Source organism: Leucoraja erinacea, chromosome 9, assembly GCF_028641065.1.
Source record: "Leucoraja erinacea ecotype New England chromosome 9, Leri_hhj_1, whole genome shotgun sequence".
NCBI classification, from domain to species: domain Eukaryota; kingdom Metazoa; phylum Chordata; class Chondrichthyes; order Rajiformes; family Rajidae; genus Leucoraja; species Leucoraja erinaceus.
Window position 1 is genome coordinate 58180761 of NC_073385.1, and position 19554 is coordinate 58200314.

The window sequence follows — 19554 nt, forward strand, 5'->3', positions numbered from 1 at the left end:
AGGGGTTGGACAGGCTAGATGCAGGAAGATTGTTCCCGATGTTGGGGAAGTCCAGGACAAGGGGTCACAGCTTAAGGAAAAGGGGAAATCCTTTAAAACCGAGATGAGAAGAACTTTTTTCACGCAGAGAGTGGTGAATCTCTGGAACTCTCTGCCACAGAGGTAGTTGAGGCCAGTTCATTGGCTATATTTAAGAGTGAGTTAGATGTGGCCCTTGTGGCTAAGGGGATCAGGGGGTATGGAGAGAAGGCAGGTACGGGATACTGAGTTGGATGATCAGCCATGATCATATTGAATGGCGGTGCAGGCTCGAAGGGCCGAATGGCCTACTCCTGCACCTAATTTCTATGTTTCTATGTTTGATACTCAACTGAGTTGCTACCTAGTCCCAAAACCTGTATCTGATGTTTCCTAAAGCTGCTTCTGGTGATTTATCACCTTTTACCACTATTTTCTTACATATTTTTGTTTCATTTAGTTAATTTTGGTGGTTCTCTTTTCACCATACAATACTTCTTTCTTTGGCATGCGGGGCATGTTTTCCTCATCTGCTGTAAATGCTGGTAGAGAGGACCTCAAAGAGGTGAATAGCACTGAGATTTATGGATGAAATTTCAGGTATGACTGGCTGTGATGGAGACATAACATATATGAGACACTTGGGAGAAAGCAAACCTTGACTCGCTCTCAGCCACGAATTGATTCAGTTTAGTTAAGTTCCAGTGCGTGGCGACTGTCGGGTGGGAATTTGAGAACAATAACACCATTGAGTGTCAAAAGGAAGGAGTCTGATTGTACTGTTGGAAGTGGTTGGTACGTGGTGTTAGTGTGGCAGCAAAGTTACTTACTATTTATCATCTCTAGCTTGGATAATGTAGTAGTCATGCACCATAAAAGCACAGTTACATTGTGTTACATTGTCTGAGGAAGTGTGAATGGTACTGAACAGTGGAATAGGAGCTGGAACATCTCATGCCTGAAGCAGCTGATAATGTTTGGACCAACGACACTGCCTTAAAACTCCTACGGTGATGCTTTGGGGCTGGGAGAATTCACCTGCAGTAACCACCTTCCCTTGTGCATATATGAAGCAGAGTGGAGGCAGAAGAGCACAAGCAGAGAGTATTCAACTAACAAAAATAAGTGGGCAACATGTTCCGTTTCATGGAAGCAGTTAATTTAAATGAGACATTGCTTTTATTTCTTTTGTATTAAATCTCAATTTTTGCATGCTAGTCACTTGGGCAAAAATATAGATATTTAAAAACATGTAAATGGCTTTAATTTAAAATTGTTTGCCAATTTAATGAGTTTTTGATTGCCTTTTATATATTGCAGGATGTAATCCAGCAAACCAATGTTTTAATAGAGGAGTTACTACACCTCATTATTATGGTTGTTGGTAAGACTTAATTTATATACCCATGTGTAAAAGTGCCATTAAATTTCTAACTAAATCCAAATCAGTGAGGTGCAAGCTGCTGCACAAATAGTTTATTGCTTAAATCTGAATAAAGTTGATAATGCTTGCAATTTTGGCTCATGTTGATGCTTACAGTGTAGCAACTTGATTAAATATATCTCATGAAAAACGATCAGTAGTAGACTGTAAAGCAGAACATTATGTTAGAATGTAAGAAATAGGAGCAGGAGATTGTGGCATGCCAACAGCCCCATGCTAGTGCTTTAGATCATAAATAGCTGGAGAAGGCCAAATGTCTCCTCGGTTCTCATTTCTTCAATGAGATCTTGTGGCATTGCCTACTTTCAATAACCTTTGACTTCAAAGGATTTGCTAGCTTTGAATATGCACTATTCAGCCACATCATCGCTTTTAGAACCCCAATTCCAAAGGTTCGCTGTACAGATGAAGAAGTAATACATTCTCGTCTCTGGCTAAAATGAATGACCTTCTTACTAGTCCAGTTGGATGTTGCACCCCTTAGGAGGGAAAGATTCCTTCAGTATTAACCCTCTTGGTGTCCTTAGGAATCTTCACGAAGAAGCCTCTTACTCTTCCAATGAACAATACAGGCCCAACCTACTCAATCATTCCTCATAAGGCAATCCCTTTAATTTCACCTTGGTGAATATTTTGTGAACTGTTTACAGTACAGATATTACCTCTTTAAATAAGGAGTTGAAAATTGAACTCCAGGTGTAGTCTTATGAAAGCTCTGTGTGTTTGCAATAGACTTCCCTAAATATCTTATGTCTGTCCAGCCCCAGTGGGTTAATATTTTATTTGCCTTAATTGCTTGCAGGTAACTAGAAGTTGTGGTTTGGTTTTGTTTCCTGTATGAAGATGCCAAGAGCTCTCTGTTCATCAGCATCCTGCAGTCTCTCTGAACATTCTGTTTTCTATTCTTCCAAAGACCTCCCCTTTTCCCAGATAATATTCCATCTTGAAGAGTTTTACCCTTAATTAATCCACCAGGGATGGTGAATCTCAGCCTGTGGGAATATTTTGTACAGGTTACAAAATTTGTGTAGCACTTTAATGGCAGTCTTTCAAGTTTGCAGTATGATTTGACTTTGTATCTTCTCATCCTTTCCTGTGCAAGCAAATTGGTTTTAATTGCATCACAGGATAATGAATTTGCATTTGTTTCTCTGCAGGGGAGAGGTACGTACCTGGAGTAGGCCAGGTGATGAAAGATGATGTCACTTTGAGAGAGGTGATCCATTTACTGTGCATTGAACCAATGCCTCACAGTGAACTGGCAAAATTATTACCTGAGAATGTGAGTATTCCATCCTGACATTAACTGTGTAGGAAGGAACTGCAGATGCTGGTTTCCACCGAAGGTAGGCACAAAATGCTGGAGTAACTCAGTGGGACAGGCAGCATCTCTGGATAGATGGAATGGGTGATGTTTCTGGTCGAGACCTTTCTTCGGAAGAAGGATCTCGACGGGTTTGAAGAACAGTATTGATCCGAAACGTCACCCATTTGTTCTATCCAAAGATGATGCCTGTCCCGCTAAGTTACTCCAGCATTTTGTGTCCATCTTCTGGCATCAAAAATGTTTCTTTATGTTTCGAGTTTGAAATAGGGAATAGGGAAGTACCTGCATTTATGTTGGCTTTTTGCCAGTCTGCAATGCTCCACAATAACTCAAAGCAATTGAATTGCTATTGTATTGTAAAGATTATATACTTGAGTAAAATACCAAATTTTTGTTGGCTAATTACTAGTTATGGCAAGTGTTTTTCCTTGCATGCAATGTTGGATGTGCTAATGTGACCAGCCCACAGGTACATTTGCGGAGCAAGTAGAAATTCAAGCTGTTTTCAATTCATAGTCATAGAGTCATACAGGACAAAAGTTGGCCCAACTTGTCCATGCGACTGAGGTGCTCCATCAACGCCAGTTCCACCTGCCCGTCTTTGCCCATATCCCTACAAACCTTTCCTATCCATGTACGTCCAAATGTCTTTCAAATTTGGAGTGTTACAGTGTGGAAACAGGCCCAGCTTGCCTACACCGGCCAACATGTCCCAGCTGCACTAGTTCCATGTGCCTGGGTTTGGCCTATATCCCTCCAAACGTTTCTAGCCATGTACCTGTCTAACTGGTTCTTAAAAGTTGATACTATAAATGTTGTTATGTCAACTATCTCCACTGGCAGCTTGTTCCATACACCCACCATCCTTTGTGTTAAAAATGTTGCCCCTCGGGTTCCTATTAAATGTTTCTCACTCAGGACCTTAAATCTATCTCATCTAGTTGTTAATTACCCAGTTCTGAGTAAAATATCTTTCCTTTATTCCCTTCATAATTTTATACATCTCTTTAGGATGAGCCTCTTCTGTTCCAAAAAAATAAAGTTCTAGACTATCCAACCTCTTCCTATAGCTCAGGACTTCAACTCCTGGCAACTTCCTTGTAAATCTGCTCTGTACTGTTTCCAGCTTAATGACATCCTTCCTATAACCGAATAGTTTCTCCAGTGAAGCTGAGAACTAAAAAAAGGGATGATCACCTTGTTGGAAGTGTACAATAGGCCCCCAAAGAGTCCACAAGAATTAGAAGAGTAAATATACCAGGAGATTGCAGGCAGCTACAAGACGAATAAGGTTGCTATAGTAGGTGATTTTAACTTTCCTCATATAGACTGGAACTGTCACAGTGCCAGGGGCTTAGACCGGGTGGAATTTATCAAACGTGTTCTGGAACGTTTTCACAGGCAGTACATAAAGGGCCCTACAAGGGAGAGGGCAAAGCCTTATTTATTCTTTGGAAATTGAGAAAGGACAGTAACTGAAATGTCAGTGGCCGAGCCTTTTGGAACCAACGACCACAGTCCTAATGATCTTAAAATAGCTACGTATAAAGCCAGGACGGCCCACATGTTAAAATTCTCAATTGGGGCAAGGCCAGCATTGATGGTGTTAAACAGGAACTTAATAAAGTAGGTTGAAGTAGGTTGTTTACGGGCAGAGTAACATCCAGGAAGTGGATGCTTTTAAAAATGTGATGACAGGAGTTCAGGGCATGCTGGAGAGAGAGAAGGAATATGGAGAGAGAATAGGGTCCATCATAAACCAATTCTGTGAGGGTTCGCAAGAGATGGGCAAGGTCTTCAATGAGTATTTCTCCTTTATTTTTTACTATGGCAAAATTCATTAAGACTGGGGAACTTGGGACAGTTACTGGAGATATCCTGGGGACAGTCCGCATTATGGTCGAGAAGGTACTGAACATCCTAAGGCATATGATCTACGAAGGACTTCCAAGGAAAAGCCTGGGAACTATAGACCAGTGTGCCTAACGTCTGTGGTAGGCAAGGTACTGGAGAAGATTCTGGGGGATAGGTTATATATGTATGGCTAGACAGAGGCTGATTTGGGATAATCAGCATGTTTTTTATACATGTCTTACGAATATTATTGAGTTCATGAAGAAGTAATCAAAAAGGTTGATGAGGGCAAAGTTATAGACGCTGCTTATATGGATTTCTGCAAGGCATTTGATAAGGCTCCACATGGGACGCTGCTCTGGAAGGTTAGATCACATGGGATCCAGGGAGACCTAGCTGACTAGATAGAGAATTGGCTTCATGGAAGGAAGCAGAGGATGGTGAGTAATGTTGATGATTATTGTGATGAAACATGCAAAAACAAAATCGGCCATTTTGGGGGGATAGCATCCAAAAATGTTAATTTTGTGCTCAAAATGTTTTAACAGGAGAACAATGAAACTGGTTTGGAAAATGTTATACATCAAGTGGCCACGTTCAAGTAAGTCTAAATTTCCATACGATTGACGCGTAATTCTTGAGCAGTCTACTTTCACTGCATTGTTCTTTGTGCCAGTGTGCTAATTCAGATATTAAATCAATTGTATTTTCTAGGTTATTTACCCTATTTCCCTCTCATTTTTTGGAAATGTTTTCTTTTGCTGATGTTCTAATATGATGCTTCCACACCCTTGAAATATTTATGACCCGTGGTAAACTTTTGCTGTTAGCCAAGTGGGCCATTGTCCAATAGAGGAAAGATCATGGGGACATTATCCTTCCAAGAGTTGAAGGACAGACAGAGCTGTTGTGCTGTGGGTTGCATCTCATCACCCCAGCTCCCAACCACTCCGCAATAATGCATAAAGCTTTATGTTCTGCAAATGCTACACAATTTAATTGGAGCAGTTCTATTGCTTTTGAACACCTAGTTTAGAGCAAGTACTTGGATAATTCTTTCCCATCACTAAAGCACAATTTAGTTCACTTTTCTAAATTGCTTTTCCTTCCTCCAGCCTATCAAGGTTTTCAGTTTTACGGAATGATCTTATTTAGGGGACTCTTCCACTTCCATCAGTGACTGATTTGAATCCAATTTTGCTTCAAATTCGTAAAACAGTGCTGCAGATGATGGAAATCTGAAATAAAACCATGCTGTAAATAATCATCAAGTCAAGCAGCATCTTGCTTGATACGTCACCAGTATCACGTGGTGAAAGAAACAGTTAAACAGCTCAAATCAATTAGTTTTTTTTTTTAATCAAATTTATCATTTGAGCAATCAGCAGCAACTTTGTTAATAATACAAGTGAGAGCCAAATATATGGAAAACAATTCACATTTGCATCTACAAAATGTAACTATTATGTGTATTGTGAGACTGCACAGTGCACTCCACTCACAGGAAGACATCTGCTGTGTTCTCTCCAGAAAGCCAGGCTTATCGGGGCATGGTGTTTATGAGTTGAAGCCAGAATGTCTGAAGCACTTCAATCTGTTTTTCTACCATTACTACAAGTCACAGCAAACTAAGGTAAATTTTCTATGGTTATATTTTGCTTGAGGGTTGCTAAATGTCACCCAGACTTCAATGGATATAATTGTAACCCTGCGACTTATTCACTCTTAACTTGCCAATGAACTACCCTTTGATTCTTCAAGTCAACTTAACTTTTGTCAAGTCACATACAAGATATGCAGTGAAATGAAAGTGGCAATGCCTGCGGATTGTGCAAAACAACAGAACAGAGCCAGTATTCACATTTTAGAATGTAAATAACCATAAGTAAACAAATTAACCTATGATCATCTTTGAGATGTGAAAAGAAACTGGAGCACCAGGGGGAAATGTACAAATTCCATATAAACATCACACAATGTCAAGTAGCATCACAAACTGCTGCACCACTGTGCTGTTGTACTGCTCTTGTATGTTAAGGATTTTAGATCCACCTTGTTTTATTTCCACCTTTTGAAGTTACACGTGTGACTTTGTAACAAACATATTCAGAAGGGTGGTGAACCACTCCTTCAGCATGTTAATCAGACTTAATTAGTAGAAAATCATTTATACCACTTAATTGAATAATTGCTAATAGGATACTTAAAAATCTCAAATCCTAATCAAATGGACGATCAAACCTGACAGTAGCAATTTACTCTAATTTAGCTTCTTGAACCTGCTGTTTTTAAAATTTAGCCACAGAAGATGTAATTTTGATGTTTAAATGCTAATTTTTTAAAAATCATTTGTCTGTTTATTAAAGGCTGAGGAGGAGCAGAAAAAGAAGAAAAAACAAGCAAATAGTGATGAAGGTATTCAGATTTAATTAAGTTTCTCATTAAGAATGTCCTTTGCAACTTTGTTAATAATACAAGTGTGAGCCTGGTTGAATATAAAAGAAGAGAACGTGTGAGGGGGACAGGAGGAAATGAGGCAAGGTCAGAATAAGAAAGCAAAGTGGGTGGTAACATGCATCCAAGCCACCACATGCTCCTCGACTTTACTGACTTTCAAATCCTGCTCCATTTCCTGTGCATCTTTGATGAGACTTTCCAATCTAGGATATCCAAAATGTCTTCTTTCTTTAGTACCAGTTGTTTCCCCTTGTTGCTGTAGATGGAACCCTCACCCGTATTTCATCAGTTCTGCTCTCGCTCCCCCTCCTCCCAGATGGAACATGGATAGAGTTTCACTGGTCCTTGGCTTTCACTCCACCAGCCTCCACATCCAATACATTGTTCTCTGACATTTCTGCCACCTTCACCATGATCCCACCAGGTGTTCCATCTTCCCCAACCTCACCACTTTCCATAGAGACCGTCCCTCCACAATTCCTTGGTTTGCACATCCCTTCCCACCCAAACCTTTCCCTTCCAGCCAAACCACCCTCTCCCCAGGCACTTTCCCCTGAAAATACAGGTGCAACACTTGCCCCTACACTTCCTTCCTCTCCTCCACTCGGAGACCCCACAGCTGTTTCAGGTGAATCACAGGTTCACATACACCCCCTCAAACCTCATCGACTGCATTCAGTGCTTCCGATGTGGCCTCCTTTATGTCAGCAAGACCAAGCATAGACTAGGTGACCGTTTTGCCAAACATTCATGCTCAGTCCACCAAGGCTTGTTGGATCACCTGGTTGCTAACCATTTAAACTCCCCTTCCCATTCCCATGCCAAAACTTTCCTCCTTTGCCAGAGTGAGACCACATGCAATCTGGAGGAACAGCACCTTGTATTCAGCTTGCGTACCTTACCATCCAAAGGTATGAACATTGAATTCTCAAATTTTAGGTAACAAATTAAACCCCCACTCTCCCCCTCCCTTTTTTTCCCCCTTCTCTTCCTTGTGCCTCACCCGTATGTGTGCCCATCTCCATAACCCCCAATCCCTTTTCTCTTCTCCATGCCTCTTTCACCCATATCCCTTCCACTGGCTTCACATTTCTCTCCTTATCTTACACACTTTTGTCTTTTCATCTCTGGCCTTTTGTCCACCCATCTGCCAGTCAAACCCCCCCCCCCCCCCCCCCCCCCCCTCACTTGTATCCATGTCTGGCAGTGATGCTGCCTGACCCACTGAGTTACTGCAGCACTTTGTATTTTCAGCACTCCAGTACTTTGTATTGTATTTAAGAGTTCTCCATTTCACTCCAGAAAATGTACATTGTATTATTTAAAGAATAAAAGGGGAGGTGGGGCGGAGGGGGGGGGGTGAGATTGGGCCAAAGTTGAGGGAGAGGACATCGATAAGGCACTAAATGAGTACTTTGTGATTGATGTTACCAGGATGATGCTGATGTTTCAATCATAATTTTAAAACAAGAATAGTGATACAATGGATGGTCTAAAATTGATAGAGGAAATGTTTGGAAAGGCTGCTAAACATTAAATTTACCAAGCTTAGATTACCATATCAAAGATTCCCGAATGAACCAAGACTAGAATATGAGGAGATGATGACCATATCTTCCTACTATCTTTAAATAATAATAATAATAATAATAACTTTATTTGTTAAGCACCTTAAAAACAACCAAAGCTGACCAAAGTGCTGTACAGAAAAAAAGAAAACAAGAAAGACATCATAAAACAGGCAGAACAACAGAACATAAAACTAACACGAGGCGCATAAATTACATACAAAAATCCAAACAATAAATTAAAAAAAACATAAAACACGAGTACGAACAACGCAGCAAAACCAAGCAAATAAAGTTAATAAACAATTCAACACCTCACTGGTCTACAAAGGCCATGGAGAATAGATATGTCTTCAGGAGTGACTTAAAAACAGCTAGAGAAGGGGCCTGTTTAACGTGCAGAGGCAATTCATTCCACAATCTCCAAATAGGAAAATTCCCCAAGCATGAAAGAATTGCAAATGCTATCCTCTTGAACGATGAATGGACTGGGGAAGAATGGAAGAAGTGCAGGCAGCACAGTGGTACAGCTGGTATACCTCTGCCTCACAACCAGTGAGCCGGGCTCAATGCTGTCCTCCACTGCCACCTATGTGGTTCAACCTGTGACTGTGCAGATTTCCTCCAGTTCTTCAGTTTCTTAATGCATCCTAAGGATTTGTGTGAGACTTCTGTAGGTGAATTGGCCAATATAAATGACTCCTCATGTATAGTTTGAATATGTTTATCGTAAATATGGTAGAATCTGGGAGGAAATATGAATATGGGAGAATAGAATTAGATGAATATAAATAGGTACTTATTGACTGGTGTAGAATTGATGGGCTGAAGGGCTTGTTTCTGTGGTGAATTACTCCATATAGAAGCAAGCACAGGTGATTCACCTTGTTCTGCCGCTTAATAACTTTAGATAATCTTTTACCTCAACACCACCTTCGAGATGTCTCAAAGTCCTTTGCCTCATGAATCACTTCTTATTGAGGTGTTTAAAATCATGAGGGGAATTGATGGGGTGAATGTACAGGTCCTTTTCCCTATGAGAGGGGAATGAGAGGGCATAGATTAAGGTGAGAAGGAAAAGATTTAATTGGAACCTGAGGGTCATCTTTTTTCACACAGAGGATAGTGAGTATATGGAACGATGTGCCAGTGGCATTCATCACCCTCTGGATATGTTAAAGGTTGGAAGGAAATGTGCGGTCACAGGGTGAATATGCACACACCACTAGAGGTCAAGGTTTAACCATGGTCACTAGAATTGTGAGGCAGCAAAGAGTGGAAAGAAATAACATGTCATGATCATAGTCAACTAGCGCAGAAAATAGCCCTTCAGGCCATCATGCCTCATCTATACTGAAATATTTACCAGTGCCCGACCAGACCTTGGTGAGTCAACTGCTCATCCAGACGCTTCTTAAATACCTGTCCACACCACCTTCTCATATGGTACGTTTCAAATTTTAGCAAACTTCTGTAAAAAAATATGCCCTCTAAACCTCTTGACTCCTGAACCTATCGCTCTGGTCTTAGGCTGCCTTTGCCATGGAAAAAAATGTTTCTTTAGCAACTATCCTGTCCACGTCTTTGATAATTTTGTACTCTACCTCAGTCTCTCCTCCAGGGAAAACAAACCCAATCTATCCAGTCTCTCCTTATAATTGAAACATTTCATATTAAGATTGGTTGATCTCTTGATTTGTGGTTGATTTGACCAATTCATTTTGGCTGTGAGGGAGCCTTTAGGGCAGGTTACTTGATGAGGATAAGAATAGGAACATTTTATTGTCACAAGTGGCAAGGCACAGTGAAATTATTTGCTTGCATACCCAATGTATACAATTAGCGGCCACCTACGTGCTATATTAGGGAACTAAACTTTAATGTTGTGGCTGTATACCTACATTTTCCCTCTGCAGAACAACTGTGACCTAGTATAGCTGATAATTAATTTTATTATTGTTGTATTAATGTGTTTGTAAAGCTTCAGCATGGAAATAATTAATTGTTCCAATCGTGTTGCATATGACAATTAAACACTTGATTTTGTGAACTAACAGTGGCACTCTCTGTTCAAGTTATTAACTACTGATAATGTGTTTTGCAGCTCTTCCTCCTCCTGCCGTTTCTCAGTTCTTTCCAACATTTGCAATGGTGGTGAACATTTTGAACTGTGATGTTTTCATGCTAATTCTCAGAACAGTTCTTCAACGAGCTGCGGATTCCATTGGACAGTTATGCAGTGAAGCAATGGTACAGAAGGTATGAACTTGCAGGGTTGCAATCACTCGGTTGATTTTGAAAAATTAGAATGGATTTCCTGCAAAAAAAATCCACCGGGAGCTCCCCTTGGTCTCGCCAGACCACCTCCATCTCGGCGGCATGGTTCCGTCGATGCTGGTGGCTCGGGGCTGATTCGGAGTGTGCGATGGGTGAGCCCATGGGAATGAGAAATCAAGAGAAGGAACGATGGTGTAGGGAGACGGCCGTGAGAGGGAGGGGTAGACAGAGCTGCCAAGTAGTACAGATTTTCCGTATTTTGTACGGAAATGAGATCGGAATATGGATGTATGGATTTACTTTGTAAAGTACGGATTTTTTTTAAATCAGCCCGACTTCCTGTTTCATCTTGCTGCTTAAAAAATGCAAGGACATAAAAAGTCGTACAGTACCTCTAAAAATTATAGCGGATTAAATCTATTAGTATTTTAAATTTCAAGATCTGCATGATTATTTTTGTACGCTTTAATCTGCCTGTCCTGCTCCAGGTTTAAACAGCGCTGTCAGTTTAGCGCGTGGGAAGTTAAACGAACAGCGCTATGGGTTCTAAAAATAGCGCTCCCAGCTGGAGCGCTATTGCCTTTACACATAGCGCTATGGGCTTTACACATAGCGCTATGGCCACAGCGCTATGGATCACAGACTGTTAGGGAAGGGAGAAAGAGAGAGGGAGAAGGGGAGAGAGTGGGAGGGAATAAGAGAGGGAGGGAGAAAAAAGGAAGGAAGAGAGGGAGGGTGGGAGGGCAAGGGGAGGGAGAGAGAGAGAGGGAAGGAGGGAGAGGGAAGGAAAGATAGGAAGGAAGGGGGGGAGAGAGCGAGGGAGGGAGAGGGAGGCTTCCAAAATGGCTTCTGCATCATCATCTGGTGCTAAAAGCAGGAAGCAGCCGTTCAAACAGCAGTATACAAAGATATGGCAATGAATGCACTGTCAGTAATGTGCGTAGAAGACATGTCAATTGGTAGCAAAGTTATGCATTCTTGTACTCTTACATAGGCATGACAGCACATAAAAAAACATTTGTTTTCAGAAAATTGGCACCGCATAAAAATACTGATCTCCTCAGTAAAATACTGATTTTCAGGTACTAGAATACTGAAATGTTATGACAAAACTTGGCAGCTCTATGTAGAACAATGGACAATGGGGACCCGGCATGTGGGGACCGCTGTGAGGGAGGGGGGGGGGGGGAAGAACAAAGGGGGAGGTGGGGGGGGGGGGGGGGGTTTGTAACTTTTTAAATGCGCTTTATGGGTGACTATTTGCATACCTTGGCATGGTATGTAAGCAAAGAATTTCACTGGGACTTGTCACATGTGACAATAAAGTATTCAATTCAAATGCCAAAGTATTATATCATGTTGATCTTTTAAAATTGATAGAATTGTTTTAATACTTTCTTTGTTAATGACATATTGTGTGGGCCAGCAGCATCACATTTTGTTTTTCTTGTTATGTAGACTCTTCATCTTATCTGCATGGCTCTGCAAGAAGAACAGCGGCAGCTAGAGGGAGTAATTGCTGAGGAAGATGTCACATTTGAAGTTTATCTGAAAGCAACAAGTAGGTATTTGAGCTGCTTTGGCATTTGGAATACATTTGAAGTCATTAGCCATTCCTTCAAAGGTAATAGTTTGGCCAGTTACATTGCAGTTACTTCAAAATCATTTTCGAAATAGATGTGTGGTGGATGCACTGCCACACATTTCTCTTCGGAGCAATGTTAGCTGTCGGCTCTAACACTATTCAAGGGCTTGTTATTCAAAATTATGTTTTGGTGTTTTAGGTGGGTTCCGGACAAATCGTGTCACATTGCTTTGATGCGCTCAATAATTTGTATTCCTTGAACTCGTACACTCGTACCCTATCCAGAAGTCATATCTGATTCAGTGACAGAGAATTAAAATTCCACAGTTTCTAACTATATGATTCCTCCCCTCATTGTTTATCGTCATTGAGGTCCTGAATTTTTCATACTACATTACTTTTTATTCTTAAAATCTTCTTTAACTTTTTTCTTAATGTAATGCCGATCTGAATGTTGCCCATAGTCACCATCCAAACACCGCATGTTTGGCAAATCAGTAATGCTATGTTGGGTTTTACAGATTGTATTGTGATTTGAAGCAGAATTTTAAAGAGGTAACAAACTAGTGATCTTAATTTGTAGAGCTTTTCATGTAAAGTATCGTTTCCAGTGACTGTATAAGACTACAAGCCTAGGTCTTCTGTATATCCCAGTTGCTAACCATTATAATTTCCATTGCCATACTGATCTTCCTGTCCTGGGCCTCCTTCATTGCCAGAGTGAGGTGACACGCTAACTGGGGAAACAGCACTTCATATTCCACTTGGGTAGCTTACAACCCAACAATATGGATATTGAATTCTCCAATTGTAGGTAACAAGCCCCCCCCCCCTCCCCCCCCCCCCCCTCCCTTCTTCCCCCCCTCTGTTGTCTGTGCTCCACCCTGTCTGTGCCATCCTTTCCAATTCTCCCCTGTCCCCTTCCACCTACATCCTTTCCTCTGGCTTCACATTTCACTCCTTTTCTCCTTATCTTGCCCCCTTTTGTCTTTTTTTATTTCCACCATTTGTCCACCCAACTGCCAATAAAAGACATTGCCAGGCTTTGTCCCATCCCCACCTCTTTTCCAGTTTTCTGCCCCCTACTAAAATCAGTCTGAAGAAGACTCCCGAACCGAAACGTCACTTATCCATGTCCTCCAGAGATGCTGCCTGACCTGCTGAATTACTCCAACACTTTGTGGGTTTTTTAAACTAGCATGTGCAGTTCCGTGTAACTAAGACTAGTTGATTTGTATTTTGTCAAGTGTGCATTTGGTTTTGATCAAATAATTTTTTTGGTTATTCTGAAGGGATGGGAAGTTCTGCTGTGAATGCTGAAAGCATCCTGTCACTCCTTGAGAAACTAAAGCACGTTCATCAATTAGATGCCCAGAAGGACATGATTATTTATACTTTACAGGTAAAACACATACTGCGTTAGACTCTGGTGCTTTCCATTATTGGAAGTTTCAATACTTTGATTGAATGATCCTCGTTGACAGTGATTGAGAGATATGGAATTAGGTTGGAAAATGGAGTTAGAGTTCATTCATAATCCAATGGTAGAATAGTCTCTGGTCCTGAACAGCTTCCTCCTGTTACCATGTTCTTTTGATACACAATAATATAGCATTAAAATGTTTGCCCTGTGTACCTGGGCTGTAAATTTGACTGAAAGTCTAAACTTCGATAGTTTAAGCCTTCAGGCTTTTCCTTGGATAATAAGATCTGCAGTGTCATCCTAATGACTTGGGAGATTGATGAGCTATCATAATATTTTGTGAATAAACACAACTTATTTGTAAAACTCTTCAGTAGGATTGAATACAGAGGACATATTTCCCCTGGATGAGAGGGGGGGGGGGTAAAGAAAAGATAAAGAGGTATATTTCTTCAAATTAGAGCTGCTTCAATCATGTCTGAAATCAGAAAACACTTTTGTAGAAGTGATAGAAGAAATCAAGAATATATTTCTCAAAAATATATCGAAAGGAATTCCCCAGACTTAAATCTGGTGATTACTGGTATGAGTAATGAGAAATTAGAGACCAAAGCTGGTAAGTGGGATTAGGATGTCGATAGGCTATGACGCTAAATGGATATCTCTTGGTCCATGACTTAGAACTGTTGAACTTATTCATTGAATCTTTCTGACCAAAATTGTTCTTGGAAATATACCTTAAAATAGAGAGAGACGAAATGATAAGCGAGTTCTTAAAACAAATGCCTTTTTTGATTATATTTTTTCCTGATCTAAAAAATACTTTCTCAGCATATAAAACAATATGCAGCAAAGTTTATTATTTTGATCAGTGACACCAGTTAGCATGAACTAGCTTTGTATCCTCGAAGCAATATCAATCTGAGGCTAAATACTGTGGCAGTTCATGTGAGCATTTGAGTATGTGCCTGCTCCACCAGGGTTTGGAACACAGGTTAGTTAATCTTAAATACAAAGACTCCAGGCCTGTAAATGGGTTTGCTGATTTCAATTCTCCTTTTTCAAATTGCACAGTGCAAGGTGACTGTTGTTCAGTTAAATGGTTATCACAACTATTAAAACAGGTTATATTTTTCATAATTCAAATGCTACCGTTAATATAATATGAAGTAAGTGATGTAAAAAAAAAATACTACAGATGCTGGAAATCTGAACTAAAAAAAAAAGAATTGTTAGAAATACTCAGCAGGTCAGGCAGCATCTGTGGAAAGAGAAATCAGATCAACGTCCTGTGTCAGGAAAAACATTGACTCTGTCTCGTTTCCCATTGATGCAGCTTGACTTGCAGAGTAAAGACTGACATTTTTGAGTTTTATTTAAAAATAATCTAAAGTAAACTTGAGCACTACCATGCAAAGAGTTAACACTTGCTTGGGTTTGTTCCCGAGTCATTACTGAACCCACAATTAGAATGATTGTTTCCTTAAAGTCAAATGTCTTTATTTCAGGAAAGAGATCTCTCCAGGCCATCTGGGAGTGAGAGTTCTCTTGTGAGAGAACTTAACAGGACAGATAAACAGAAGTAGCTTTGCCTTCTAAATGCTTAAAACTATGGAATGTTGGCTGTGAATGAAGGATGGGAAGAAGTTAAAAAAAAAATTGGACCGAGTGCTATTAAAATGGTCAAAGAGCACTTGAAGGAACAAATGTTGTATGTTTGTATATTTTCAGATGTTTGATGTGGTGAAAAAGCTGAGGGAGAAATCAAGCCCTGGTTCAGCAGACTTTGAGATCCAAAGGGCAAATGAGGTAATGCTTTTCATGTTATTTGTGGTACATTTAAAAACAAAGCTGACGTGTTGTTTAAGGCTCCCGCAGTCCGCTGGTTTCCTGTCATAGCGTTGACTCTGCCAGGTTGAAGCCAGTTGACTTCGTAGATCAAAACTTTTTTATAACACATTAATGGAAGCTGAATGAGTTACCTGAGAGTCCTGGTTTTAGTTTACAGCTGCTCAGTCAATGGTGTGAGGAGTGGTTAAAGTGTCAAATGTTGCCCTATGGGAGTATTTCCACTTCTGAGGCCGAAACATTTGAGTACACAATCTAGAACAGTGTTGGCATGGTGCTGCATTGTGTCTTATAGACCAAAATATTAACTTGAGGTCCCACAAACCTACAGATATGTAAACACTATACAAAAAAAATAAACGAATTAGGCCTTGAAAATCTGAGATTGTAGCGTGACGATAAGCCCAAAATGAAGGCGAGGAGCCAGGTGTTTCGGGAGGTATTTTATTCGCTGTCGTTCTCTTGACCAGACGAATCTGCAAGAGAGAGATTGCACCTAAACCCCTGCCCCTTATCCCTGTAGCTAAGTGCATCCCCCAGACTCATCCATTCCCGTGCCGAAGGGTTCGATAGTGGAAATGGCCCGACCCTTGGGAGCCGCCATAAGATAATATAAATATTGCTATTTTTATGGAATCACATACAAATTGCTGTGTTTCCTACACCACAATGTGACTACATTTCTGAAGTCCTTCATTCATTGTAGAGTGCTTTGGATTGTGATGAGGTTGTGGAAGTTGCTGAATAAAGTCCTTGCTTGTACTGCAGTGTGTACAGGACAAAGATAAGGCTGAGCGTAAACGGAAAGCAGACGCAGCCAAATTATATCGCCAGAAGATCATGGCACAGATGTCTGCAATGCAGAAAAACTTCATTGAATCAAACAAACACCTGTACGAAAAGGTGACAGAAGCTCAAAAACAAGAGGCGATCATTACTGAAGATGATAGGTGAGTGTCAGACAAGCAAGCATTCCAATTCCGTTACTTGCTTAATGAAATATGACAGCAACTGATTTACTGTTGCTCATTTGGACCCCAGCCTCTATAATATATTTTTTTAATGCTGCTATTCATATTAATACCAATATCTCTATCCCATCTATAAATAATCTTCATATTACCTGTAAATTCAATTCTCAAGTCTGAATGTAACGTAGAGCCCTGCAAGATTTCTCTTTAATTTCCTTCCAGAGATAGTTTTTTGTCTGATAGTACTGTGAGGCACCTTGTTAAAGATTTCATAGAAGTACAACATCTAAGGAATGAAGGTTAAGAAAAAGTAATTGCACAGGCATCTCTCACTGGAGTAATTGAAAATCAACGTATATACAGGAAATGTTGGGCTAGGTACCATCTGCAGATGGAGAAATAGTTAACATTACTGGCCAGGGACACTTGAGCATGATTTTCCAACATTCTATATATATTTATCAGCATGAGGACCAAACCAAAATCAACTGTTTGGAACATCATTAAGAGGAAAGAGAGCACTGGTGAGCTTACTAATCGCCAAGGGACTGGCATGCCAAGGAAGACCTCCACAGCTGATGACAGAAGAATTATCTCGATAATAAAAAAATTCCTCAAACGCTTGTCCGACAGATCAGAAACACTCTTCAGGAGTATGGTGTGGATTTGTCAATGACCACAGTCCGCAGAAGACTTCAAGACTTCTGGGGTTGGACAGGCTAGATGCTGGAAGATTGTTCCCGATGTTGGGGAAGTCCAGAACAAGGGGTCACAGTTTAAGGATAAGGGGGAAATCTTTTAGGACCAAGATGAGAAAAACATTTTTCACACAGAGAATGGTGAATCTGTGGAATTCTCTGCCACAGAAGGTAGTTGAGGCCAGTGCATTGGCTATATTTAAGAGGGAGTTAGATGTGACCCTTGTGGCTGAAGGGATCAGGGGGTATGGAGAGAAGGCAGGTACAGGATATTGAGTTGGATGATCAGCCATGTTCATATTGAATGGCGGTGCAGGCTCGAAGGGCCGAATGGCCTACTCCTGCACCTATTTTCTGTGTTTCTATGAACAGAAATACCGAGGCTACACTGCAAGATGCAAACCACTGGTTGGCTGTTACAGTTTGCCAAGAAGTACTTAAAAGATCAACCACAGCTCTGAAAAAGGTCTTTTGGACAGATGAGTCAAAGATTAACTTTTATCAGAGTGATGGCAAGAGCAAATTATGGAGGAGCGAAGGAACTGCCCAAGATCCAAAGCATACCACCTCATCTGTGAAACACAGTGGTGGGGGTGTTATGGCCTGGGCATGTGTGGCTGCTGATGGTACTGGCTCACTTATCTTCATTGATGATACAACTGCTGATGGTAGTGGGATAATTAATTTTGAAGTGTATGGACACATCCTATCTGCTCAAGTTCAAACAAATGCCTCAAAACTCATTGGCCGACAGTTCATTCTGCAGCAAGACAATGATCCTAAACATACTGCTAAAGCAACAAAAGATTTTCAAAGTTAAAAAATGGTCAATTCTTGAGTGGCCAAGTCAATCAACTGATCTGAACCCAATTGAGCATGCCTTTTATATGCTGAAGAGAAAACTGAAGGGGACTAGCCCCCCAAACAAGCATAAGCTAAAGATGGCTGCAATACAGGCCTGGCAGAGCATCACCAGAGAAGACGCCCAGCAACTGGTGATGTCCATGACTCGTAGACTTCAAGCGATCATTGAATGCAAAGGATATGCAACAAAATACTAAACATGACTACTTTCATTTACATGACATCGTTGTGTCCCAAACATTATGGTGCCCTGAAATGAGGGGGCTATGTATAAACACTGCTGTAATTTCACCATGGTGAAACCAAAATGTATAAAATATATACACACGCATATACTGTAGGAATGAACTGCAATGCTGGTTTAAAATGAAGATAGACACAGAATGCTGGAGTAACTCCGCGGGACAGGCAGCATCTCTGGAAAGAAGGAATTGGTTACATTTCGGGTCGAAACCCTTCTTCAGACTGATGTCAGGCGAGTAGGCAGGACAGAGATAGAATGTAGTCGGAGACAGTAAGACTGGTGGGAGAACTGGGAAGGGGGAGAGGAAGGAGAGAGATGGAAAACAAGGGTTATTTGAAGTTAAAGAAGTCAATGTTCATACCGCTGTGGTGTAAGCTACCCCCGCAATATGAGGTGCTGTTCCTCCAATTTGCGCTGGGCCTTACTCTGACAATGGAGGAGGCCCAGGACAGAAAGGTCAGATTGGGAGGGGGACTTAAAGTGCTGAACTACCGGGAGATCAGGTAGGTTATGGTGGACTGAGCGGAGGTGTTCAGCGAAATGATCGCCGAGCCAGTGCTTGGTCTCACCGATGTACAGGAGTTGACACCTGGAACAGCGAATACAGTAGATGAGGTTGGAGGAGGTGCAAGTGAACCTGGGGAGCCGGTTGTTTGGGTGGACGAGTTGACCAGGGAGTTGCAGAGGGAACGACTCTGCGGAATGCAGAAAGGGGTGGAGATGGGAAGATGTGGTTTGTAATGGGATCCCGTTGGAGGTGACAAAAACGTTGGAGGATTATATGCTGTATGTGCCGGCTGATGGGTTGAGACAAGGGGGACTCTGTCCTTGTTATGAATGGGGGGAGGGGGCTCAAGAGCGGAGCTGAGGGATTTCAAGGAGACCCTAGTGAGAGCCTCATCTATAATGGAAGAGGGGAACCCCCGTTTCCTAAAGAATGAGGACATGTCCGATGATCTAGTATGGAAAACCTCAT

The 19554-nt window shown here is 41.1% G+C and overlaps 1 protein-coding gene across 1 annotated transcript in view; it reads left to right on the plus strand.

Moving 5' to 3' along the window:
* The window catches only part of ubr1 (ubiquitin protein ligase E3 component n-recognin 1), a 149391-nt gene that overhangs the window by 81670 nt on the left and 48167 nt on the right, over nucleotides 1-19554 (plus strand). The window contains exons 20-29 of the mRNA XM_055640892.1: nucleotides 1339-1402; nucleotides 2620-2744; nucleotides 5192-5244; nucleotides 6174-6276; nucleotides 7010-7058; nucleotides 10773-10927; nucleotides 12404-12506; nucleotides 13823-13932; nucleotides 15685-15762; nucleotides 16570-16751. Coding sequence (XP_055496867.1) covers nucleotides 1339-1402; nucleotides 2620-2744; nucleotides 5192-5244; nucleotides 6174-6276; nucleotides 7010-7058; nucleotides 10773-10927; nucleotides 12404-12506; nucleotides 13823-13932; nucleotides 15685-15762; nucleotides 16570-16751 — 1022 coding nt within the window. The remainder of the gene's footprint in view (nucleotides 1-1338; nucleotides 1403-2619; nucleotides 2745-5191; nucleotides 5245-6173; nucleotides 6277-7009; nucleotides 7059-10772; nucleotides 10928-12403; nucleotides 12507-13822; nucleotides 13933-15684; nucleotides 15763-16569; nucleotides 16752-19554) is intronic.